Genomic DNA, 25,070 nt, shown 5'->3' on the forward strand with positions numbered 1-25,070 from the left:
GGATCCATCGATGTTGAAACAGCAGAATTGTCTCAGGCCGATCTGTTGTTTACTTGTTACAGCGTCGAGGTGAGGAGGAATCGCCTTGCACGCCTTAATATGCCCAGGTGTCTTCAATGCTGAGCCCTAGAACGTGAGGACTGAGCCTGAGATGAAAGTGAAAGATCGTCCTGAACTGCTGCAACATACCCCTGCTAGCCCTGCCCATCTTCACCATTCTTGGTCTGTACTTTCTCTCCGCAGTTTTACCGACTGTGGATCTACCATCACGGTCGCAAGATCCTAGGCGTGCTCTGAGTGGTCCCTCAGATGTGATAGCCAAGATAGACTTATTTCTCCTTTTGCCTCTGGGGAGGGAGCGAGGTAATTTTAGCTGATGGCGGTCTTGTCGTGCATATTTCCCCTCAGTGTATGCCGTTCCTGACTGCTGCTAATTTTGGACAACGCGGAGATGGCATGGTGGGCGCAAAATGCCTAGGAGATGGGCATGGGGCACTGACGAAGTAGAGAAATAATCACTTTATAAGTCCTTGCTAATTTGCACAATGGTCGGGAAGTATGTAGGTAGCTATGCGACCGAGATTCTTTCTTATCTTCCTAAAAACCAGACGTCTTTAAATTGGAGAAGCTAGTCCCGCTAAGAGACAATAGTCCCACCTGTGGAAGAACTAGTAGAGAACGAATACTAGTATTAATAGGACTATGTGGATATAGATACGGAGTACAGAGTATGCATTCTAAAATTTATGTACAACAGCGCTTTTTGCCCAGGTGCATGAGAGCTCACTCGAATAAGCAGACTGAGTAACCTATTGCAGGCTCAGAGTTCAACCCATCTCCTTCATCTCATCTATTTACTACTCAATTGAGATTTATCAGATCATCTTCTCATAGTACAATAATTCTATCAGGGGTCCTTCTTGAAACGACCCATTGCAGCAATATTGCCCTGATCAGGTAAACTGCGATCAACAAAGCCAAATCTTTCATACAACGGCGCACCCGTCTTGCTTGCATCAACGTATGCAGACACCCCATCCTTATCAGCCAAATCGCAGCCCCATTTGACTAGCATCGAGCCAGCCCCACGCTTCTGGAAATCAGGGTGGGTGCAGAGCATATCCAGATCTGGATCGGACCCCAGTTAGCCTCATCTTGCGCCCTGGATATCAGATCTCAAAGAACCCCGATTTACTAAACTCACAATAATGCTTCAAATCTCCCATAACACGACTCCGATTCCCATTCAGAAAGTCAAACACACCCGTAGCTTCGTCCCCGGGGGTTTCCTCCGCCCAAGGTGGAAATCGACGACCGCGCACTTCTATCGAGGCGGTGTCCCACTTCGCATAGGCGAGTATTTGTGCTTGACCTCGCTCGTCCGTGATCTCGGGATCCACTACCTTGACATAGTACTGGTATGGCTTGGTCTCGAGATCAAGGGTAATGTATCCCGCCGTCCATTCTCGCATGCCCGGTGTATCGGGGAATAGTTGCATCATGTCCTTGTCTTTTGAGAAGGCTTTGAACCAGATGTCGACGCATGTTGGGATGTCTTCTTTGGTAACTGGTAGCAGCAGGAGGGGAGATTGAACCGAGCCCATTTTGGCAGTGCAATTGTTCAATGATCAACTTTGGAGTGAGAGGATTGTTTTCGATACTTTTTTTTGATCGAGGGGCAATGCGCCTAATGTAACTTCGCTCGCATATGTGGGGGCTGCTGAAGCGGGGCGATCTCACGCACCAGATCAACCAAATCTACAGTTGGCGGTCCCTTCACCGCAAAGGTTGTTTGAGGTTGCATTGAACAAGCTTATCCGGGGGAAATTAAAAAAAATTGCACGAGTAAGGAGGCACCGGGAGGGTATCGTTCGGGCCGCGGAGAACAAACTAGACATCTATTAGTTCGATATTCGAGGCTCTGCCTCTAAAAAGTGACTGTACTGGCATGTGCACCTCGAATTTGGAATACATATTCCTAGATGGGGAATTGCATAATAAATTAGGTTGTGCGGGGTGGCTGGTAAATTCTGCCTAATACGAATGATGACTGCAGCTTCGCTGCTGATGATTGGTCCAACAGATACGAGGAAGATTCTAGCGACCGCTGAGAATAGCTTCAAGAATTTTGCAAATGCGTAAGCAACACGGTGGAATTCGAAACTGATACGTCACAAGGCGAGGCGCATGTTCCGCTGCCTTCCGTCCGAGTGGTGACGAAAAATCTATTATATCAAATATGAAATCTAGTACTCCGTACATGCAGTCCAATGGGTATAATTAATACTTGGGGAAAGAAGTGAAATTCCACTCCTGTCCACCGCTTATCAACTGCTGATCAAGACTGTTGTTGCCGCTGGCGACGAAAAGTACCTTGGCGAAGGCGGTCTCAGTGTAGTAGGTGAAAGGTACCTGCGCAGGGATGAAAGCCACGTCACCTGTCAGGAGAGTTGCCAATGGAAAATCGCCGATTTGAATAGACAGAGCACCCTCCACAACCTCAAATGCAGCTGCACCATCCAGGGTATACAAAGGAGGGCTATCCTTGGTCTGGCGACTGAGCGAAAGGGTCGAAATGGTGTAGTTGAGATCTTCGGCCTGCTTCGGCTGGACGAGTGGCTGGATGACCTGGTATCCGTGCTCAGAGCTCAGATACTTGGGGCCATATCCACTGGCCAGGAAGTAGGGCTTTCCAGGCTTGCCGAGATCGTTATTGCCGGTGTGCCAGACACTGTTGTGGGAAGGCGCAGATCCATTGACGAGATCACGGCGAGCCTTGAAGCTCAGCTCGGGGTAGACGTCGTATTTCTTCAACGAAGACATGATCGAGCCACTTGGAGTACCGGCGTCACTAGAGGCCTTGGGTACAAATGGAGTATCTGTGCCGGAGGTATAGTTGGTGCCGAGGGCGTAGAAGAGATCCCTGTTGATATGTCAATTGAATGTCCACGGGGCCAATATGAACGCAACTTACTCGAATCCACCAGGAACGATAACACCAACCATCTCAGTATCAGGGTCCAGCATTTGGAATGTGTGAGTGGTGTTGCGAGGAACCGAGCCAAAGTCACCCGATGTAAGAAGACGGCCCTGTTGTTCGCTGTCGCCCTTTTGAGCCCACAGCTGGAACCGGCCCTTGAAGGAGAAGAAGTTCTCATAATGCCGGCGATGAATATGAGGCAGCACACCTAAACTCCCACTGGCTGGGGCATTGGTGCTCATGAGGGTGAATGCATAACCCGACGACGGACCGGTAACGGTGAACCGGTAGAGCTGGGAACCAATCGTCACAGAGTGCGAGTTGGCATAGTGAGGGATGACGTAGGGACGGGGAGAAGAGGGCGCATTTTCGACAAACAAATCATCAAGAGTAGGCTGCTGTGCCTGGACAAGACCGGCGCCGAGGGAGGCAAGTAGAACGAGTGGCGAGGTCAACATCTTTTCTGTGATCTGATAAATTCCTCCAATTTGAAGTCGATCGATGGTGCCGGGCCAAGTTGATTATATTCATCTTCAGGAGCAGCCGGGATTTCCGGTCCAATTTCGATTAAGAAACATCAACTGGGAGGGAATTGGGCGGCGTGGGGCCTCTGAACGGGAAGATTCTCCGCAATGATGAACCTCGCGCGAGAGAGGTTGTTTAAATGGGGTGAAGAAGTGGGCATACATCGGGAAACCCGGATCGGCAGAGTCAGGTACAGTATTCAGGTACAGGTTTTCGACAGCCCGGACGGTCCGGTGTTTAAACCTGCGAAATGGTTGCGAATTTCATGTTCCACTATGGACGATCGTCATCAAAATTTGCCCAATGCAGATCCTAGTCCCCCTTCGGCTGCCAACGGCCCCACTGGCCGGAGTTTCAAAGTCGGCATAGGGGCAGGAAGAAGATTCAAAGCCGATACTCCGAGTTGTGCAGAATAAGGGATATCCGGAATATCTACTCCGTGAGGATCCAACGATCTTGTGCGGTGGTGATGATGATATTTGGGTTGTTGTGGTCGGCAATTCTTTTGATTGAAGATCCGAATGAAAAAAGTTACCTTGGTCATAGGATGTTTTTTGAACACATACGGAATAGTGACGAATGCCTCTCCGCTCTAAATTATTCAATTATTCTTGGAAGTGAAGGTAAAAACGAGGCGGTATTAAATCATTCGAAAGGAGATTGCCATCCTACGTTGCCCGAGGATCACGGTAATAACTTGAACCGGACAGTCGTCCGTTCGAGTTGATTGAGGATATTCTGGGAAGTGGGCTCCACTCTGTGAAATCGAGGAGGAGTGGAGATGAAATGGAGGTGACAGGAGAGAAAGGGCCTTCTTTCAAGCCCTGCAGGAGGAGTGCGCGTAGTATGGCCATTCCCCTGACCTAATATGTCACCATTTTATGGTCTATACAAACCTAGGAACTGTGATTCTAGACGCTCCAAGGCCAGAACGTCCGGGGGAATGGCTGTAGGTATGCTAGTCATTAGTAATCTTAGGTTAGTAACCTTGGAACTTGGTATCTACTACAGTGTTTCCAGCTTTGGTTACATAGTACTAGGTCACTAAGATTGCACTAGCACACACTCAGGTAACTACTAGTACTATCCACGGTGAATGAGTACCTAGCTAGAGATGGACGAATTAATATGGCCCCAGCAACTAAGATTCGATTCAAGCCTGAATAGTACTATTTGGCTAAAAAATACCATATTTAGTGCTCACAAAGGGAAAAATCACCCTCTTCATACTCCTTATTAGCCGTCACTGACCTGATTCCGCGTTCCTCCATAAGTTCTAGCCTGAATTTCTTGGCTTCTTCCATAGTCATGGACGAACCTAGATTCTCACCAACCATGCTTTGCAGCTCTGCAGGCAATTGTGATAAGGCTTGGTTGACGAGGCCCTGTTTGTCTTGAGCCCATTTCTCGTTTTGCGGGGGCACATTGGCCGAGGAAATGACTCGACGATGAGGATCCACCAGAAAGAGTGCCAGAATCTTTCTATGGCCCGGCTTAGACGGATCTGCCAGTGAGAATGACGACACACGATGCTGAAGGGTATTGGGAAAAGTGAGAAGTCGCCCTTCTTTGCAAAGTACGCCTCCGAGGTGCTGAGTGGTGTTGCGTCCTCCAAAGCCATCCACGTCGTCTCCAAATCCAAAAACAGCCTGCAAGAATTCATGACGGCTTTGTCCGTATCTGATTTCCTCATCAATCACCGCACGTTTCCGAAAGTCCAGAGTATTCTCGGTAATGTTTTCATTGTCGTAGTAGTAGAGCGCAGTAGCGCAAATACGTTCGTTCTGGAAAAGCGAAGACTCAGTACTTTGATCAAATCAGAGCCAACTGAAACATCAGTTATTCTTACCAACTGTCCCTCGATGTGCCAAGAGCCCCCATCATAGTTTGGCTTTTCAGGTGTTAATTCAATGTTTGCCAGCTTGACGATAACTTGAAGATTTGTGTCCGGAAAATGCTGTCGTATGTTCAGTTTTCCAGCTTCCTTCGGAATCACGAAATCGCCGGGTTCGGGAAGAATAATAGGCTCAGTTTCTCGCCACTGCTGATGCCGATCCCAGAACTCTTCCTCGTCGAAATCCTCTTCATCTGATAGTGACTCTGGCTCAGGGTCTGGATGCTCAGCATATTCAACCTCGCAATAATCGATTCTGGGATTGGGAAGCTTGGACAAAGTCTTCTCCCAAAGTGGCAATGTCCGAGAGATGACCTTCTCAACAACTTCATACAAGGCTTTGTGCTGCACAGGATGCGCATTGTTGATGTATGACACAATTTGACAATCCCCCCCCTCCAGAAGTTTCACCTCACAAGGGAGCCATTGGAATTTAGGACTATATAGTCTTTCCGAGCGGTAGTCAGTGGGCATGTAAAAGCTGAAGCTAGATGGGTCGGGCATCGGTGGGCCGAGATCTTCCTTCGGGGGAATTGGTACCGGGGATCCCAGCCCCATATGATATAGACAGTTGCCAAGGCCAATACTACTTCTTGCCAGGATGCGAGTCTTGCCATACACGACCGGGAAGAGAGACGGGTGCACAAGATCGACAACTAGGTCATCCGAGCCCGGGTGGTAATCCTTTTGGTCCTTTGGCACGTCTTCGAGTGGCTTCACTGCATCTTTCAGTGCTCGTTGCACTTCTTCGGGGATTGCAGTATCAGACTTGACAACGCCGGCATCCATTACTGTGACAAATCCTGTATCTTTGAGTATTTTTGCCTTCCACTCAACCTCCTTCAGTATCCAGTCGATCATTTTGGGTGAAACGTCCTGGCCACTCTGGGCGATTTCGTTCCGCCATTTCGCTGTGATTTCCCCATCAAAGACCTACCAGGTGTTAGATATTGAGTACTAGCACTCCTATCACTTTTAGATATTAGAAGATACCTTTCGATTCCACTCGGGCTTTTCCATGATCGTGTTCATGAATCTCATCATTACGATTTCTCGTTGTGTGATCGCATTGTAGCTAGATATCATCGTCAAATAAGAATAAAACCAGCACATTGATAAAGACAACATACTTTGATCCTCCTGTAGGCTCCAGGGCCAACGGAAACCCTTGCACAAACTGGTCCAACACATTTTTCTAGCTCGTTAGAACGTGGGCACAATTGGTAAAGCTTCGCGGGTTACCTTTGGCCGCTTATTCAAGGGTATATTGAATCCTGGCATCAGTGAAACTGGCTGCTTTTTAGAAATGAAATCAAACATTGCAAGTTTGCTTCTCGCTGAAGACGGCGATAGGATTACTTTCCAGACAGCATGGAACCGCGACCCTTAAATTACCCTCGCGATCACCCCAGGGGGCCAGGCAGAAGGTACTAGTTTCAGGCAGAACGGCACAAAAAGTGACGCTAAGACCCTTTTGGTTACACTAGCCTACAGTGGCAAGCGATGATAACTCATCCATCTCTACGGAGTACTTTCTCGCCGTCAGGTAGCTACCTGAATATGTATTGGTGCCTTCTCAGTGACCTACAATCGGTCTGTAACATAAAATCTGGAATAGGCATCAAATGGGGCTTATCTTACCGGCAGAACATTATGTAGTTATGGATATGGGCGAGTTATTGTGGCCCCACGCTGTAGAAACTCGGATCGCTGGATTTGTCATTGATTCGCTTTAGGTTGGGGGCCAATTCTTTCAAGGTTTCAGATTTCACCTATTTTATTATGAGAGAATGATCTCGCTATCGATTTATGGAGTTGGGTCCGGCCGCATGGCCGCCCCATGATGCGTATGTGCAGGTAAACCCAACAATCACCAGCAATATTGGGCCCAAGTGTATACAGGGAGAAATAAATAAGAGGTAGAAGAGAATAAAGGAGTGAAAGAGATCCAGGACTATTCCAGCCGTCGCGTCGTTATTTGATTGGCAAAAGGAAAGCGCCAACGCTGCGAGAGAGTTAGTTTGATACTAGCGGGTTGATATTAGGCAGCAACTCACGATATAGCAGTAAAGCACGCGCACAAGATGGCACCCTCCAAATAATTGGTCTTTCCTTTCAGAATAATGAAAGAGACCAGCACGGAAGATCCCACTAGAGTGACCATTCCAAAGCTATCAAAGTGCAAGCTCATTGGCTTATCCATAGCCCATCCAACAAGAACAATCATCGGAGCAACCAGGAGGCCAATTTGAATAGCCGATCCAAGTGCAACGCTAATAGCAAGATCCATCTGGTTCTTAGCTGCCACAACAACAGCGGTGACATTCTCTGCCACGTTACCGGCAATAGGAATGATGATAAGTCCGACGAATGACTCTCCCAGAACGCCGCGGTCATTGAGAACATCGAAACTTGATGCGAAGAATTCGGCGCACATGGCGATCAAGATCGTCGCAAGAGTGAGGACGAATAATGACATGCCGCGGTTTGCCAACACGGTATTGCGGCAATAGTGGGAATCTTCACCTGCTTGAGAAAAGTGGCTTTTTGTGCGTTTGTGGCCATAAGAAGTAGCATCCCTCCTTTCCTCCGTATTGATGTGAGCCAAGGGAAGACCCGCCTCGCTTTCGAGGTCTGTGGGCTCCGAAGCTGGACCAGCCGGAGACGAGACTTCTCGCATTTCAGGGAAGGCTTGACGGTCGCCCTTTGCGCTGTCTTCGGAGTTTCGTCGTGACTCGATATCTGTGAAAACGGGGTCGTAGGATGTGCGATAGATGTTTTGATCAACAGTTTCATCTTCAACCGGAAATGCTAATGAGCGGGATCGAAAGATATGCGGGTGGCTTCTGAATTGGAAAAAGAGGTAAAGAAAGTAGATTATGAGAAGAATGATCGAGACGCCTCTGCTGAATTCCAGGGCCATATGATCGGCAGTTTTCATGCTTTTCACGCTTCCGTAGAAAGCACTCTGTATAGATGTTAGTGTGAATTTTTGAAGTAATCTTGCAATCACTAACTGGAATCATAAGACAAGAGACTGTCAGGTTCAGTAACCCAACGAATGAATGAGTGACATCGTTGTTGTAGGTTTGATCTGGGCTGATCACGCCCCCAGCGATGATCGCAGATCCAAGAACGAGCAGCAGGTTCACAAGGACTGATCCCAGAAGGGACGCTTGAACAACTCGGATGTTGTTCTTCAATAGGGCGGTGCTAGTTCGACAATTAGTACCAAATTCCAGGATTATCGGGAATTAAGATGATCGGTCTCACATACTGTACTTATGTTAGTATAATCTCGAAAACTGCAGACAGTCAGAGGACGAATTCACTCACAAGATGATTAACTCGGCAAGATTGCCTAGTGAAATATTAAGCAGTGCTCCGGCAGTTTCACCCAGATCTTGAGCCAACCTCTCGGTCGCAAAAGTGAGCGTTATCGACAACGGGACGATGGCGATCAAATTCCAGATGAAAACAACCAATGCCGGCATCTCGAGAGCAGAAAAAATAATGGCGACCAGCGCGAAAACGAGCGATGTAGAATTTTTGAACGATAGTAGGACCCTGAGCTGGCTCTTGATGGCTATAATGGGACTTTCGCAAGCAGCACACCCCGGGGTTCTCTACTCCTAAAATCCGCCGAGGCCTGGCTCTTGTGGAATATTCTCTTGATCTGATGGGGGGGCCTCATCTTTACGGTGCGCGGCTGGATCTTGATCTTCATGGATTTCAATAAAAAAGTATTAGCATTACTAGATCGGAAGCATGAGTGGTTTAGAAATGACCCCCGATTCGAAGACCATTTCTTGAATCGATGCTCACTTCCAAAACTGCGCTCAGAGGCACAATCTGCCATTAAACCCGATTCTTCCTCTAGGGAAGATGCTCCAAGGCCAACATTGTGATGATGATTCCCGTCTCGTGCTGCATTGCCATTCGTGACCATAATGGAGAAAGATGTCGTCAATTTCAGAGTTTCGGGGTTTCGAGTGACAGGTTATGGAGGTCTCAATTTCGGATCCAGGAATTATTTCGTATTCGGTTTTATGAGTGACTGGGGTCGGAATCTTAAATAAACGAGTGTCGTGAAGGGATCGCGTGGTTGTCGCGTGGGGGGTTGAGCGATTTGTTTGGCAAGCGACCCAATCGAAAAATCTTGCGGAGAGGGGATCTTTGGCAGTTCAGAGCCACTTGACATTTTAAACCAGCGGGCACTCCTTTCTTCCCCCCTTATGACTGCCAATTTCACGAATCACGTGTAGGGAGTGAGATGATCGATCGTGGCATCGTTAGTGGCTTGGTAAAGGCTAGCCGAAGTTGGTTTGTGGGCAATACAATTCCCTCAGGGGGGTCAAGGCCAAGCCAAATGACCTTTGCCAAGAAGATAAGCGTGTGTCGTATTCGGATGACTGGTTGGGCGTTATGGAGAGCGGAGTTTTAGTGAATTAGTGAACCAATTGTTTGGTTTCAGGGGCCTTGAGGCATTTAATCCGCCTACACCCGCCCCTGAAATGCCAGACCCTTGTCCATCACCGTTGAACCATTGATCATGGGGATAGATAAGATGGCTGAAATACAAGCACAAGACTAGAACATTGAATGTGACAGGATATCCAACTTTTCCAACCCGAGCCTTGTATGAAAAAAAAGCCATGATTGTCTGTCAGAGCTCCCCCGCTTGTGGCCATCCAGCATTTTGCTCCGCTGATCATCTTCCCAGAGCAGAATTTTTGGGGTTCAATTTTTTCGGGACGTCAATCATTTCCCTTGCCTCCGGGGTGATTTTCATTACAGGGTCTGGCAGATGAATCGGCCTTACAATGAAATCAGCCTTACAGGGAGAGAAGCGGGCCTTAAAATTTCAGAAATTTATTTTTCTTAGAAATACGAAATTCCTCACGGGCCATCTAGAGCATGGGAATAGCCACAAGAATTACATTGTCTACCTATTAATCTCGGAAGGACATTGGAGATCAATTGATAGAATTAAAGCGACCGTATTCGCTCCAACCAATCCGTACTGTGTGGGGAAAGTGTCAGTGAGAGATACTCCGTACTAGTGCCCTGTTTCGTACTTCGTACTCGTTTCAGACAGAATAGATTCAATTGCGCGATTCTTTGACGGATTGGCGTTTTCCCGTGCCAGTGGCTCATATATTGGACATTCGGGGTTGTACAAAAAGGTGAAGGGTTTTTGACGGCTCTGCCCAGGTGTCAACGATTGCAAAGTTTCTGCAGGGCCGGGGGTGATCATTTGGGCACCTGAACAGTCAATTGCCCCTGGGTACTCCGTAGTATACTAATATTTCCAAGATTTGATTTCCAGATCACCCGTCGAAGCACTCCAGGGCTGATGATTCGACCCGTGGACGAGAACCCCGGCCCCGGGCCTTGGAACCTGCCAAAATTGGAAGTTTACCTTGATAAACTCTTAACAGTTTTGTCCAGTATCCTAGCGAACGATAACTTAACGGGAGCAAAAAGCAAAAAGCAAAAAGTTTTCATACAGCTATCAAAGGCTGCGATAAAAAAATCATTGAAAAATAAAGTGAGGCGGTGCAAGACTAGCAATTTCCATCGACGCACCCCGCGCAGACACCTCCCTTCTTCTTCTTGAACTTTCTACCCCTGAATATTCAACAATATCCGCCAACAAGCCTACAATGAGAGAAAGGACGATGAAAATTGGAGATCTTTCATTCGATTATTTAATTATAGGCGGTGGGACCGCAGGGCTGGCAGTTGCTGCACGACTTAGCGAAGACCCTGGAGTCCAAGTGGGGGTCATCGAGGCTGGTCCGTCGGCCTTAAACGGCGAAGATGGCGGGGCTATCACTGTGCCCGGTCGCTACGGGGAAACTATCGGTTCGAAATACGATTGGAAATTCGAAACGACACCCCAGCCTGAGCTGGCGGGTCGATCTCTTCCAATGCCTCGTGGACGCGTTCTTGGTGGTACAAGTGCCTTGAACTTTATGGCTTGGAACAGAGCTCACCGTCACGATTATGATGCTTGGGCGAATCTAGGAAACGCCGGCTGGGGATGGGATGATTTGCTGTGTGTGATGAAACTGGATACGTTCTGATAATGAAAAAATAGCATCTGACATGTTGGCAGTCCTTATTTCCTCCGCAGCGAGACATTCCACCAGCCTAGTTCTACCCATCAGAAAGACTACAATTCAAGTTATCAAGCCGAGTTCAACGGTACTAAGGGTCCGATCCAGACAACACATACCAAGGAATATGGCCCAACGCACCAATACTGGCATGGTACAATGAATGCCCTGGGCATTCCTTCTAGTGATGATAGTCTCGCAGGGGCCAACTACGGTGCTTGGAATATGGTTTGCAGCATTGATCCTAGCCAGCAAATACGGAGTTACGCTGCTTCGGCTTACTACGCACCGATCACATCTAGGGAAAATTTGCATGTCTTTACAGACACGACTGGGCTGAAAGTTCTATTGGAGAAATGTGACTCGGGTCTGAAAGCGACCGGCGCAAGTGTACGCCATGACGGGCACATCTACGAGATAAAAGCAAGAAGAGAAATTATCCTGAGCGCAGGTAGCTTACAATCGCCACAGATCTTAGAAATGTCGGGCATTGGCGCACGGGAGGTTCTAGAGGCTGCGAGAATCGAAGTGAAATTTGAAAATAAAAACGTGGGAGAGAATTTGAAAGATCATATGAGTAGGCAGGAACACCACCGGTCCATAGGCTCTCCCAAACTAGGCTAAGCTGACATTCCTGGATATCTCTAGTGTTTGCGAGTATATACGAGGTGCTTCCGACCCTCTCATCGGGGAACGACATCATCAGCAACCCAGCTCTACGGGCCGCTGCCGACCATGCATATCAGACCACGCGAACTGGCCCGTGGACTGTACTTCCGTGTTCGGTTGCTTATTGTTCAGTGTCGGACATCACGTCAGAGAAACAACGTTGCGATTTGATCTCGTACTCGAAAATCCTCGAACATCAATTCGAAGGAGAGGCTATGAAAGAAAAATTACGACAACACGTAAGAGAGACCTTGCTGCCTAAGTCTCAAGGTCAAATTGAATATATCTTTGATCTGGGGAACTGGTGTCCATTTTTCAAGGCAGATCCGAATAAGAAATACGCAACCATGCTTCAGATACTACAGTATCCATTATCGCAGGGCTCTGTACACATCCGAGCTCGATCAAATGATGCCGATGTTGTCAGTACTGAAGAATTGCCCATCCTGGACCCGAAATACTACATGGGCATGGGTCATTTCGATAAGAAGATAATGGGCCTGGCGCGAGAGTTCTCAGATAAGATTTGTCAAACAGAGCCATTAGCAGGAATTATCAAAGGTCGTGCATTTCCTCCATTGTCGAATGGTTTAAACGTGGGAGACAAAGTGTCTGATTTGGAGACGGAGAAAAACGAACGACTGGACGACGCGATGATGGAAAAGTACACCATCACTGACTGGCACCGTACGTCCAAAAACATCCTTGCAGATTTCGTCACAAGCTAACACGATATGTAGCCATCGGTACCTGTGCAATGGGTGGTTCAGGAGGCGCACGCGACGGAGTTGTCGATACTCGTTTACGAGTCTATGGCGTAGATGGATTGAGAGTAATTGATGCCAGTATCATGCCTCTGCAGATCGGGGCTCATCCCCAAGCAACTGTGTACGCGATCGCCGAAAAGGGAGCAGCCATGATCATAGAAGACTGGGAATGCATCTGAAGATTGAATATTTAGCTGATGTCTGCTTTGAAATCTACAAGAATAACATAAAGTTTAGTCAAAACGCCCGGATGCTCGGACCGATCTCCAGGGAATGTTTAGTGGCTGGACAAGCACGGCTAATCTTCGGCTTATGCAGAGTCATTCGTATACCTAGGTAGACATCCCAGTCAAAGCTTTCTTGGTCATCTGCCTCTCGTATCTATTTTGCTCACAACTATGCCTTGTACGTGGCTTTATTTCTATCGCCGAGAAGCTAAAAACGCTGCAAATTGACCTATTTTCGCTCGATTTGACACGGAATCTTGCTTCCGCTTCCAGGATGGGGTGAGACAGCGTGGACTCTAAAGCATACGATCTCCTACAAATTTTGTTGGAAATCTAAAGCAATGACTTAATCCCACTCAAGTGATTCAAAGCTACCACTTCTGAAACCATGACTGACGGTCTTCTCTGGCGACCGGCTGGGTTGGGCCGTTGGGAGCGCGACATCGACGAAGTGGAACAGTTCTACACAACGTTTGCAAGAAGATTTATCGGAACAGGGCGTGCATCTTTCGCCATGACTGCCCACGTGTCATTATACATCGTCCGTGATGGCGATACGCTAGAGTCGCGTGTGATCGACGCGTTGCGGAAAGCTTGGGTATGCCTGCGATATGACCACCCAACTATCGCGTCCTGGGTGGAATACAACCGAGAAGCCAGAAGATGCAAAAAGATATATGAAGAATTTTTGAAAAGAGAAAATATGCCTGATATGACATCCTGGCTCAATGCAACATTCAGGCTAGTGACGCACAGCCAGTCCGGCGAGGAATGGTGCAATTCAGATCCACCTGTTCCCAAACTTCCCACGCTATTCATTGTCAAGCGAAAAGATGCGCCAGACCATTCATTGATTCTGGATCTAGTACTCAGGTCGCAGCATAATATTATTGATGGGCTTGGCGCGCTTCAGTTACTGGGTAATCTCATCCGCTACGCCGCACGAGCGTTTAACGAGCCAAACACCTTTGTGATCCCAGATTTTGGCGATGAATGGAAGCATTTAAGTCCCCCCTTAAAAGTTGCAGCCAGTATTCCCAATATTCTACCACCGGAGAAACAAGCGAGGTTTCGCCAAATCGTGGAATTGAACACGGCTATGCGTAAGGAGGCCGAGGCCTCAACAATCCCGTTTCGGTTTGGCCGCTCTATACCGGGCCATCACCAGCGTGTCGCCTTGAATGTATCTCCACAAGTTTCTTCTCGGATTTTGCTCGCATGCAAGAAGATCAAGGCTAGTCTCACTCACGTCTACCATGCCTCAATCGCCATGACTATGCGGGACCTCCAGGAGCCGCGGTGCAAAAAGCGATTGGTTCGATATATCAGCTATGCCCTGCTAAACGAGCGTGGACACTGTCAAGAGCCATTCAATGCGACTCTTCACGCTGCAGCAGTTTATCACTCAATTTCAGGACAAAGCATGGCGATTGATTTAGAAGTTCCGGACACATCCACCAGTCCGCCCAGCGAAAGCAAAATCCGAGATGAGATGCGAAGGGTCGTTGAGGAGGTCAAAAAATATTATCTGACTATTAAAAATGACCAGGACCACTTATCAATAACCCCCTCGTATTGGCAGCTCGCAACGCCCGGATATCCGATTGGCAAAGAGGATCCACCCGTCCCAGCGCCCAATCCAATGCCCTCGGCCTCTATCTCCAGTCTCGGCGTTATCGACAATCTTATCCCTCCACAGCTGGGCCCATTTGAAGTTGAAAACCCTTGGGTAACAGGAGAGGAATTGGGCACAGGATTGGGGTTATTCGTGGGAACATTCCGCGGTCGCATGTCCCTGAGTGCCGCATATAATGATGCGTGGCACGATAAGGCGGAGGTGATGAATTTTGTGGAAAAATGCCACACGCTAGTCCTAACTTGCCTCGAGGTATATCGCGGCTAGCGAGTTAGTTCCGATAATTTTCATGCATGATATCAGGCTGAGAACTTGAACACGGGGAAGCCAACAACCAGTTCTGCACGTCCTACGTAACCAGACCCAACATTGCCAAATAGGCAAACCAAAACCAAACTAAACGGCGAACGACCATTAGCGTAAGCACAATAATAGAGTTTCTACCCCACACCGGCTTCTTATCAGCGCGCGGCCCCCCTTCCAAGTTAAACCTTTTGTGCCTCGTGGTTTCGATCCGCGTGGCCTCTTCGTCCCTTTTCACCCCCAATCCCTCCAGGATGCCAACAGATCGACAGCCTAGAGCAACGCGTATAGTCCGCGTTCGCACGGGCTGTTGGACATGCAGGCGTCGCAAGAAGAAGTGCGACGAGATTCGTCCGATTTGCGGCGGCTGTTCACGGAATGAACTTGGCTGCTCGTGGCCAACGATAATCCCCGGGAGAAGGAATTCCAGGCCCGAGAATGAGCTGTCAAAAGAAAATGCGGATTTGAGGCGATTCAGTCTCGCTGAAACGATTGACGAACACGAGGCGATGAGATTATCGACAAGTCCAGCGTCAAGGCGGCATTCCTCCTCAATTTCGTCGATCGGGTCGCCATCAGTTACTGCTAGTGACGATGCAGATGAGCCTATGGCACAGAACTCGCCAGCAGATCACCGACGAAACTCATCAACTGGAAGTACCAGTAACAGTGACATCTCTCTGATGCACAGGGCCCACGTTGGAAATGTGGTGCCAAGAACAATGTCCATGCTACCAGGCTACGATCCAGAATCATATCAACTTCTCAGTCATTATTTGAGTACCACCGCAGACTGCATGGCGAACGGATCAACTCCGATCAATCCATTTCTGGTCCAAATTGTACCCCTTGCATTTAGCAGCGATCTTTTACTCCAACTTGTCATCACTCAAAGTGCGGCCCATCGTGCCTTTCGCCGGCGTGATGAGACAGATGCTGTCGCCCACTCCCATTATTCCAAAGCTATCAAATTATTCAGACACGGGGTGACAGAATTTATCGAAGGAAAAGAGCCAAACCCACTCATGTTACTCGTTGGCGCCCTTTTGATGTGTTTCACCGAGGTAAGACGACATTGCACTACCAAACTACTCGGGGTATACTCATACTAACTCGAAGTCAGACGGCAAAAGGCGACATGACAGGCACAATATTCGACCATCTATCGGCGGCAAATACACTGCTCGTGAAACTTCTTGCGCAGAGTGACGCCGCCGTACCCGGGAGTTGAAAGATTTCGTTATTGAATATTATTCCTACACAGCGACCGTGAGCATGATCTCAATAGACGCCCGACTCAGCGGACAGCTTTTTTTAAATTTCGAGCTTGAGCAACGAGCACGAGAACTTCTACAAACGCAATATGTCGGAAACCTCTGCGGCTGCTGGCTTGAATTACTTCTCCTGATCCCTTGCATCTTCGATCTTGGCCGCCAGTGGATGATGGATGATGGTCCCGCGACGATACCCACGGCAGACGATATGGCAATGTTTGCGTCTATTCAAGCGCAGATTCTGCGATGGTCACCTTATCCATTTGTGGTTTCGGAGGTCTATCTTGCTGGGTTGATCTTTCAGCAAGCCATGCTCATTTATCTGTACACATCTCTCGGCGGCTATGAGCACACATCGGATGGGATCTACAATGGCCTCATTCAGACGGCCGTTACAGAAGCAATGACATACCTGGCGGAGTTATCCCCCGAAGCACGCATCAATTCCGGCTTATGCTGGCCCATCGCCGTGGTCGGTTCTTGCCTGAGTAAAACTGAGCAGCAGGACTGTCTCAGAACACGCCTAGTCGCGATGGCGACGCATTTTGGCTTGGGAAATATGCAGAGAACACTCCTACTTCTTGAAGTGATGTGGCAGCTACCTCAATCCGAGGCCGGACCTTGGAACATCTGTCGGACAATGCAGCAGAATCAAATTTGGATTTCATTTGCTTGAGCTCGGATCTCGCAATTGGATTTTCTGGTATCTCCTCGCCATGGCCGACGTAAACTAAAGCAAAAGTCAACCCACTTATGGCCCGGCCAAGTTCTTCGGCGCCTCTGTGGCTGGTCCCTCAGGCGTTACATGCGCCTTCGTCATGCCTCCATCAGCGACAAAGTCAGTTGCATTGACAAAACTACTCTCATCACTGGCCAAAAAGATAACAGCATGCGCTTGCTCAATCGCCTCGCCGAACCGACCGCTGGGAAAATGCACCTCGCGACGGGACCGCTTCGCCTTATCATCACCAAACCAACCCTGAAGAAGGGGTGTATTCAAAAGCGCAGGGCAAAGCGAATTATACCGGAAACCTATCCCAACCAAGCATTATTAGCGAGTGTCGTACCGACACAGAACCGATTTGGAACATTTCAACTCACCCTCTCGCGCATGAACAATGCCCAATTCCCTGGTCATCGCCAGCACAGCGCCCTTGCTAGCAGTATACGCCAACTGGGCCGTCGCAGCCCCAACCAGACCAACCACAATAGCAGTATTAATCACACTACTAACCTTCTTCCCATGTCTCCGGAATCCAAGCACAGAATGTTTAGATCCAAACCAAAGACCCTGACATTAATGTCCATCGTGCGATCCCAGATATCCTCCGGATACTCGATCGAGTCTCCATCGTGTGGATGCATGATTCAGCATTATTAAAAATGACATCAATCCCGTCCCAGAAATCTAGATGTGACACTGCGGCTTCGAATTGGGATTCGTCTGATACGTCGACGGTCTTTGTTTCGACTTTTCCGGCTCGGAGACTCGGGGGTATGGCGATGTTTACTTTTTGAAGGGCTGCTGTGAGGCCTGTGGTGCTCATGTCTGTCATGAGGACGGATGCGCCTTCGCGGAGCATGAGGACTGTGGTCTCGAGGCCGATGCCGCTGTTGGTACATCATCAGTATGGTCGTTGGTTCAAGTCCTTTTTTGTGCCTGCCTGGGAAATCCGCGAGGCCGGGCTTACCCAGCAGCACCGGTGACGGTGGCATTTTTCCTTCGAGTCGTCCGACAATTATGTTGTATTTTAGTGATGAATGATGGGATAAATGTAAATATCTAGCAAGATTTGCAAATTTGGAGTGATGAAAAAGAAAAATCAATTAGAGAATTGTAGATTTGATATCCAGTATTAGTGAATGACTGTAAATGGAGTCCCTTAGGTACTACCTTTAGGTCCAGTATATCAACATTTTCAACAAAAGTCCACATCACCAAACGCCGTTCAGAGGCGCACTGAATGCTCAAGCTCTGCGTAAAAACAGTTCCCTAGAGCGCTGCACGGGGGGTTCGTAATCGCGCTCCTCTTACGGTCTTGTTGGCAGACGCTGTACCATGGTCAACTATCACCTTGGAACGCGGGGTAAAAAGCCACCGAATACGAGTTTCGATAAGCATATTGAATTCGTTCACGTGGAGCTGCGACCTGAAGTCTTTAACCGCGCTTCAAAAGTGAGCGCGGTCCCGGACCGCGGTGTGGGTCTGCGAGCGCCACTCGGTGGAATGTCGACGAATGTCAAGGGAAGAGAGGGGAGTGGAAAGGAAGTTGGAATACGTGGTGGATGATGTAATTAGCCAGATCATGATATGTAGCTTGAGGATTACAGGGTATTGATTGGTTTACTAGGAGAGTAAATTGATTTATGGGCATCGATTCATTTTCTTGCATTCATTATGTACATATCGTATTTGACCGAAATAATTCTAGTTACCTGATTCACGAAACAGGTATGAAAACAGTTTTGCTTAGGCATTCTTAATATGGTAGCTCTTCAGCTTGGTGAAACCATCGTAGGCTCGGGGTCCAAGGGTGCATCCCAGACCAGAAGACTTCCAGCCGGTCCATGCCAGGTCCTAGAGAATGTATTAGCTACTGCTTAAGACACGAGAAGCATGATGGATCGCAGCACTTACCGGAGCGGGATAGTCGCAGCGGTTGAGGAATACTGTGCCAGCCTCAACCTGGTCAATGATTTCCTCACCCTTGGCAAGATCCTTGGTCCAGACACTGGCAGTCAGACCGTAATCGGTGTCGTTCATCAGAGCAATGGCCTCCTCGTCGCTGGAGACCTTCATGATCGGCATGACAGGTCCAAAGGTCTCTTCCTTCATGGTAATCATGTCGTGGTTGACATTGGTCAGGACAATGGGAGCAAGGTAGTTGCCCTTGAGGGCAGTGTTGGCCAGATCAAAGCTAGCATTCTCGGGGGTCGAATTAACAGCTCCCTTGCTGAGAGCGTCATCGATGTGAGATTGGATCTTGACCTTGGCCGGGGCGGAGATAACGGGGCCAGTAGTGGTGGTCTCATCTTGAGGGTCACCGAGTTTGTAGCTAAGAAGAGTGGTTAGTATCGATATCCTCGACTGGGAAAGGCAGGGCTTACTTCTTCAGCTCCTCCTGCACGAGGCGAACGAATTCATCGTAGATCTTCTCGTGCACATACACGCGCTCAACAGAGCAGCAGCTTTGTCCGGAGTTGAACACGGCGCCATCAACCAGGTTCTCGGCAACATTCTTGACATCGACGTCAGGGCGCACGTAAGCAGGATCGTTACCACCGAGCTCAAGGTTGACAGGCTTGACCTGGCGCGCGGTTGCCTCGCGCAATCTAATTCCGCCGGCAGTGGAGCCAGTGAAGGAGATAGATTGAACGGCGGGAAGTTGGGCGACCTGGTCGAGAACATCCAAGCTTCCAATGTGTAGGACCTGCAGCACATTCTTGGGCAAACCGGCCTCGGTGAAGATCTCTAGCAGTCTGTCGCCGAAGAGAGGGGTCTGAGGGGAGGGACGAAGGAGGACACTGTTGCCAGCAATCAGAGCAGGAACCAATGCGTTAACGGTAGTCAGGTAGGGGTACTATGAAACAGGAACGATTGGTTAGTGAGATATTCAACCATGCAGTGTACAGGAAGGGAGCTCTTACATTCCAGGCGCCGACAATCAGCACGGGTCCCAGAGGAACTCGCTTGACAGAGCGGTTGAAGCCTTCTTGGGGTTGACCGGGAAGATCTGATAGGCTCTCCTCCGCGATGTCCATCATATGCTCTGCACGAAGACGCATGGTCTTGATTTCTCCGGCGCAGTACCGAATGGGACGACCCATCTGGGTAGTGAGCTCCTTTGCCAGCTCATCGATGCGGGTGTCGACGATATCGAGAGCGCGCTTCACAATCTCCTTTCTCTGGCTCAATGTAGTGGTGCGATAAGCTTCGAATGCTTGCTTGGAAGAGGCGGCGATCTGAGTAGCGTCCGCGAGAGAAGCGCCAGGCTGGTCAAAGATGACCTCATGGGTGGAGGGGGAGATAGTTCGGATTTGGTTCGACATGGCGATTTGCGGTGTATGTGAAGGGGTATAGTCGGAGTCGTAATTAAGATATGTGTTGAATTGAAAGTCCAATGCACCCGACGGAGCTGGAATTTATAGGAAGCGCGGTGAAATGGCAAATGGCTCCGCTTATCGCGGTCTTGGAGGGGGGCATTGCGAGGGAAGCTTTCAATTGGAGGTTGAAAGTTGGAAATTCCCCACGACCCCCCCTCCATCAGGTGACCGATGTTGCCCTTAGTCAGCGTTGTAGACTTGCATCTTTATACCCGGAGATTATAATCATTTATCTTTGAATAGAAGGATAATTCGAAGCGGATTGATGTTCAAGTCGTCCAATTGCCTCGCTATCTGCTATTTTCGGGTCCATTAAATTGCGGGTTTAAACGATGCCAACCTATGTTTGCTGTACTACACCCGAGTACGTGTTTAAGGTATATAGTCAGTAGTCGAATATTGTTTCACAAAGTTTTATGTGATTACTACTTAAATTATTTCAATCGTCTCATACTGATAGGTGCTAGTTTGGACATCCAGGTCACTTTGCGCAGGACTCCGTAATGAATTTTACAATTTCTCTTCCCAGATTTTCCCCATCAGTCTTCTTTCCTGCTCTGGACTTTCCATCCGTATACTGTTCATCGTTGAAAACCCCAGTCTCATGTCGGACCTTCAACACAGAGGACATGATAAATTCGGTAAATTCAGGATGAGCCTGGATGCTCCATATGCGTGCGGGCATATAAAGACCCTGAACCGCGCAGCGAGGACTGTATCCCAAATTGACGCAGCCCTCTGGCACTTCATGCACTACATCGCGGTGCATTTGTTGCAGATACTACAAGATGGTAGTTAGCCCGAATATTAACTGTATGAAAATATTGACATACCAGTTTATCTTGCCCGAAAATATCTTTACCAGCATCCGTCAGAGTGATCTCTTCCACAGAGATTTCCCAACCATCATCACTCCGTCCAACCCGAGCGCCTAACGCGCGCGCTATGATTTGATGGCCGAAGCATATACCAACGACGGGCTTTTTATGTTTCTGCACAATACCATATACGTATTGAGTCAGGCTCACGATCCATGTCTCATCAGAATGGGCATCATGTTCTGCTAAAGCTTAGTTGTTGCTATCAAAGGATATCCGTATGAGCAAGGTGGTCACTTACTGCTTCCACTGAGCAGAAAAGCATCAATATCGTTCGGATTGGGATAGACTGGATTCTCCACGACATTCCATTTGCTGATTTCAAAATCCACGTCGCAGTTGGCCGCCACTAAACCCTTCTTCAACAGCGCTTCAAAGATGACTCCATAGTTGCCGACCTTCTCGACAACAGGCGCGACTGGCGTATCGCATTCAAGAATCGCAATGCGGAGTGTTCTTGTCATTTCGGAAGATGGATTTCGGATAGTGTCTGCCTTTTGCAAACTTCCGGTTAGGTATCATACCTTTATGAGGGCTTTCATCCAAACTTTTGGTAAGCGCGCTAAGACCCACTGCGCGGTCCGAGGAGCATTCCCCGTCGTGATGCTTCCCGACGGGCGCGAGAAGCTCTGGCCAATCATTATGCCTTCCGCGCTGTCTCATAGATTGTACGTCGATGCGACGGGAGGTATCTAAATTATTTGGGCTCATCTATCGCCACTATTTAAGAGATTCAAACTGCCATATAAAGTATACTGGTTTACGACCGATCCTGGGTAGGCGGGGACAACCAAGCCGACAAGATTTACCTCGATAGAACTATAAGTTTCTGCTGTTCAAATGTCAAACTCGCGATCCTACAGAAAACCTCCAGAAGATAGTAATTGTATCCCATGCATTCCATACAGCTGACCGATCTGAATTTCGCACCCACAATCAGACCCACATGGGAGGGCCAGGGGCTTGGATATATGTACAAACGATCTGCTTTGTACAGCACCAAGCTAATTGAATTCCATGTTCCGACAGAACTAGAAACATCTAGTAAATAAAATAAAATCCACAAGCCGGATCGCTCTCCGATTGAATGGATGTACGCACATTGCCCCGCGGGAGGTTTCCGGCCTGCCGATTCACCGATCGAGTTGCGGGGCTACAACCTTCCAAGGAAAGCTTTTATATACTACTGTCCTTGAAGTTAGCAGAACATCTCAAGGCTTTTGATTAAGGAAACCACCTGGGGACTAATAATCAATTCAGGAAATGAATCTTAGCTTTGAATGAATCCTTCAAGCACATTTTGAACATCCCCGTGAGATAAGGCTGAGCACCCAGAATGGTTAGATCAAGAGGGGCCAAAATGATCTCCACCAACAGATGCTCAGTCTCAGATCGAACTAAATGCTTACATTTATCCTGATTCTTTACCCCTCATTTTCTTCTTCTGCGTCTTACCCACGCACATCGTCAATATGGGAGCTGTGCGGCCTGCTTTGATAGACTTCCAAGTCATCCCAGCAACCGAAGATGATTGCTTAACGCTCGCGCAAGTGGAGGCTATCGCCTTCGATAATTCAAAGAAAGAGCCTCCTGGGTCCAATACTTTCCAGATAATGTTTGGCTCATACAGCGACGTAGGTAATGAATTCCGACGAGGCAACTTTCTCGAGAAAATGCAGACCGACCCGACAGCCCGCTTCTGGAAAGCTGTGATCAAGGACGAGAATGGACAGGAAAAGATCATTGGCTGGGCTCGTTGGCACTATTTCACAGAGCCTAAGATCATAGAGCCCTTGAAAAAGGATATTCCTTGGCCAGCTTCGGCGAATCCCGATGCTTGCAACGAATTTATTGGGGCCGTTGAGCTGGCGAAGAAGAAGCATATGGATGGAAAGAGATTCGGATGTAGGATATTCATGGAAATCCTCTCATTTTTTATCTTGTCAACGCTAATACAACATAGTTCTTCAAGTCCTTGCGACACTGCCAGAGTATTGTGGAAAGGGTGTTGGGTCAGCTTTGATGCGACAAGGCCTCTCAGTTGGCAAGGAGCTGGGCTTGAATGACTATTGGGTTGACGCATCTGCTGATGGTCATGATCTTTATGAGAAATTTGGATTTGTTGATACAGAACCTGTTCGATTGGACGTCGAGAAATATGGCGGGGTCGGCACCATTTGTATCATGGGAATGAGAAAGACAGAGTGAATCAGAGAGTGGAAAGCTTGTCTATAATCTTGCTTTCTGGCCTTTCTTCAAAGTAAACTTTATCCTACGAAAGGACTTAGTCGTCATAATTGCCACTCCTTGCTACTGAAGACAAAACTAAAGATCACAATCTATTCAACTCTCGTGTTTCATTCATAATATGCATAGAAGATCTCTGTTTTTCATTTTTGGGCAGCATAACGGCGATTGACGAGTCATCGATCGTGATAGCAATAAGCCCGAGTGTGCCAGGGAGACAGATTTTTTAGGAGGTGGCTCAGCTAATGGTCGTGATATGGTTCACGCTCCATAAGGGAGCAAAGTAGTACGTCTCCCAGTTGTTTACGAGGCGTTCGAAAACTGAATACTTCCCAGTGACTCGGCCAGAAAAACGGCTCTTCCGTGCTTCTATCACCGGGAAAAAGACTTAATGCGTCCCGTGTTTGTCAATGCGAGCAACCAATCAGCGTATTTCGATCTCACAAGTTTGTGTGTGAGTTTGTTCCTGGGGCTGTGTATAAAGCAAACGAACGCGGAGTCTTTGCGCTTGCTCGCGGGGGGGATTGCAAAAATGAAAGTCGTTATCATGTTTGAGAAGCCAAGGTCTCGCAGTAATAATGATGGGGTGAATATCGTATGGGTCACAGCTCTGTCAGAAACAAACGGGAAAGGCACGAACAAATAGTGATTGCTGGTGATAGAAGACAAGAGAGCGAAGCTATTTCCTGCAAGCGCCGGTGGTGTCCGTATCTCAACATGCTCAGCAGTCTCTCTAACACTAGTCACAATCAAAATATTCTCTCATTTCACCTCCCGAGCAGCCGCTAAAAATCTTTTATAATCCGTGATCCTATCATGAGTTCAAAGTTTCAAAATATTTGATGGAACGTTCAAAACGCTGAATGGGAATTACACTACCCCTTTTGTCATGAATTCATCCAATGTCTCTTTGGTAAGATCAAAATAGGTTGATTCTACTGAGTGACTCGTGTTTCCAGGAGCAAATCATCAAACATCTGGTGTGCATTAGCCGTTCGCGCGGTGTGGGCTCTTCTCCCACCCTACTGCCGAGCCCCGAGGAACCCCTGCATTTTTCAACAACAGGGGCCATTTGGGCACGCATGCATACGGGATTTGACTAGTAGATACGGGATTTGACTAGTAGGCTCCCTATTTCTCGATCCCCTCTGTATAAGGATGCCTTGTTGAGTTGAGGGTCAATCACCTTTCTTTCAACAACGGAATCCGAGCCAACTTTGAGGTATTATGACGTCTCTAGGGCAGATCTGCTCCAACTGGGCACCGGGAAGCACCGATTGCAAAAAGGTCGGCAAGTACGGTTGCAAGAACTGTCAACTAGTGACTGTAAGTATTCTCAACTCGCCACCCTTCAGAAATATCAGCCTCATTGTATCGGAACGGAAACTAATAGTATCCATATCCTAGTACTGTGACAAGTCGTGCCAGAAAGCGGACTGGCCCA

The 25,070-nt window shown here is 48.2% G+C and overlaps 12 protein-coding genes across 12 annotated transcripts; 4 read left to right on the forward strand and 8 right to left on the reverse strand.

Moving 5' to 3' along the window:
- Window positions 1-907: 907 nt before the first annotated feature.
- N7533_000288 (GNAT family N-acetyltransferase) lies at window positions 908-1,604 on the reverse strand (the record flags this gene model as incomplete). Its single annotated transcript, XM_057096938.1, has 2 exons — window positions 908-1,128; window positions 1,205-1,604. The coding sequence occupies 2 exons, from the start codon at window positions 1,602-1,604 to the stop codon at window positions 908-910; spliced, it is 621 nt and encodes a 206-aa protein (XP_056965431.1).
- Window positions 1,605-2,280: 676 nt separating this feature from the next.
- N7533_000289 (cupin domain-containing protein) lies at window positions 2,281-3,438 on the reverse strand (the record flags this gene model as incomplete). Its single annotated transcript, XM_057096939.1, has 2 exons — window positions 2,281-2,923; window positions 2,975-3,438. 2 exons carry the CDS (start codon window positions 3,436-3,438, stop codon window positions 2,281-2,283), a joined length of 1,107 nt encoding a protein of 368 aa, XP_056965432.1.
- Window positions 3,439-4,698: 1,260 nt separating this feature from the next.
- N7533_000290 (DUF4246 domain-containing protein) lies at window positions 4,699-6,680 on the reverse strand (the record flags this gene model as incomplete). Its single annotated transcript, XM_057096940.1, has 5 exons — window positions 4,699-5,289; window positions 5,355-6,332; window positions 6,393-6,474; window positions 6,530-6,594; window positions 6,642-6,680. 5 exons carry the CDS (start codon window positions 6,678-6,680, stop codon window positions 4,699-4,701), a joined length of 1,755 nt encoding a protein of 584 aa, XP_056965433.1.
- A 693-nt stretch (window positions 6,681-7,373) lies between these two features.
- N7533_000291 (Sodium/calcium exchanger membrane region) lies at window positions 7,374-8,893 on the reverse strand (the record flags this gene model as incomplete). The annotated part of the gene is made up of 5 exons (XM_057096941.1): window positions 7,374-7,404; window positions 7,457-8,367; window positions 8,417-8,612; window positions 8,673-8,675; window positions 8,736-8,893. 5 exons carry the CDS (start codon window positions 8,891-8,893, stop codon window positions 7,374-7,376), a joined length of 1,299 nt encoding a protein of 432 aa, XP_056965434.1.
- Window positions 8,894-9,031: 138 nt separating this feature from the next.
- Window positions 9,032-9,348, reverse strand: N7533_000292 (uncharacterized protein; the record flags this gene model as incomplete). Its single annotated transcript, XM_057096942.1, has 2 exons — window positions 9,032-9,120; window positions 9,225-9,348. 2 exons carry the CDS (start codon window positions 9,346-9,348, stop codon window positions 9,032-9,034), a joined length of 213 nt encoding a protein of 70 aa, XP_056965435.1.
- A 1,717-nt stretch (window positions 9,349-11,065) lies between these two features.
- On the forward strand, window positions 11,066-13,136 carry N7533_000293 (GMC family oxidoreductase; the record flags this gene model as incomplete). The annotated part of the gene is made up of 4 exons (XM_057096943.1): window positions 11,066-11,460; window positions 11,521-12,098; window positions 12,170-12,877; window positions 12,931-13,136. 4 exons carry the CDS (start codon window positions 11,066-11,068, stop codon window positions 13,134-13,136), a joined length of 1,887 nt encoding a protein of 628 aa, XP_056965436.1.
- Window positions 13,137-13,572: 436 nt separating this feature from the next.
- Window positions 13,573-15,087, forward strand: N7533_000294 (uncharacterized protein; the record flags this gene model as incomplete). Its single annotated transcript, XM_057096944.1, has 1 exon — window positions 13,573-15,087. One exon carries the CDS (start codon window positions 13,573-13,575, stop codon window positions 15,085-15,087), a length of 1,515 nt encoding a protein of 504 aa, XP_056965437.1.
- Window positions 15,088-15,377: 290 nt separating this feature from the next.
- On the forward strand, window positions 15,378-17,073 carry N7533_000295 (Zn(II)2Cys6 transcription factor; the record flags this gene model as incomplete). The annotated part of the gene is made up of 3 exons (XM_057096945.1): window positions 15,378-16,187; window positions 16,247-16,328; window positions 16,388-17,073. The coding sequence occupies 3 exons, from the start codon at window positions 15,378-15,380 to the stop codon at window positions 17,071-17,073; spliced, it is 1,578 nt and encodes a 525-aa protein (XP_056965438.1).
- A 75-nt stretch (window positions 17,074-17,148) lies between these two features.
- N7533_000296 (oxidoreductase, short-chain dehydrogenase/reductase family) lies at window positions 17,149-18,519 on the reverse strand (the record flags this gene model as incomplete). The annotated part of the gene is made up of 5 exons (XM_057096946.1): window positions 17,149-17,429; window positions 17,499-17,688; window positions 17,786-18,008; window positions 18,089-18,180; window positions 18,433-18,519. The coding sequence occupies 5 exons, from the start codon at window positions 18,517-18,519 to the stop codon at window positions 17,149-17,151; spliced, it is 873 nt and encodes a 290-aa protein (XP_056965439.1).
- A 348-nt stretch (window positions 18,520-18,867) lies between these two features.
- N7533_000297 (aldehyde dehydrogenase family protein) lies at window positions 18,868-20,447 on the reverse strand (the record flags this gene model as incomplete). Its single annotated transcript, XM_057096947.1, has 4 exons — window positions 18,868-18,975; window positions 19,036-19,453; window positions 19,506-19,978; window positions 20,046-20,447. 4 exons carry the CDS (start codon window positions 20,445-20,447, stop codon window positions 18,868-18,870), a joined length of 1,401 nt encoding a protein of 466 aa, XP_056965440.1.
- A 535-nt stretch (window positions 20,448-20,982) lies between these two features.
- On the reverse strand, window positions 20,983-21,843 carry N7533_000298 (type 1 glutamine amidotransferase; the record flags this gene model as incomplete). The annotated part of the gene is made up of 3 exons (XM_057096948.1): window positions 20,983-21,282; window positions 21,335-21,561; window positions 21,621-21,843. 3 exons carry the CDS (start codon window positions 21,841-21,843, stop codon window positions 20,983-20,985), a joined length of 750 nt encoding a protein of 249 aa, XP_056965441.1.
- Window positions 21,844-22,851: 1,008 nt separating this feature from the next.
- N7533_000299 (uncharacterized protein) lies at window positions 22,852-23,587 on the forward strand (the record flags this gene model as incomplete). The annotated part of the gene is made up of 2 exons (XM_057096949.1): window positions 22,852-23,284; window positions 23,343-23,587. The coding sequence occupies 2 exons, from the start codon at window positions 22,852-22,854 to the stop codon at window positions 23,585-23,587; spliced, it is 678 nt and encodes a 225-aa protein (XP_056965442.1).
- Between the last annotated feature and the right edge of the window lie 1,483 nt (window positions 23,588-25,070).

This window comes from Penicillium manginii (assembly GCF_028828005.1).
Source record: "Penicillium manginii strain IBT 31320 chromosome Unknown utg000001l:1.0-3466041.0:1.0-3467806.0, whole genome shotgun sequence".
NCBI lineage: Eukaryota > Fungi > Ascomycota > Eurotiomycetes > Eurotiales > Aspergillaceae > Penicillium > Penicillium manginii.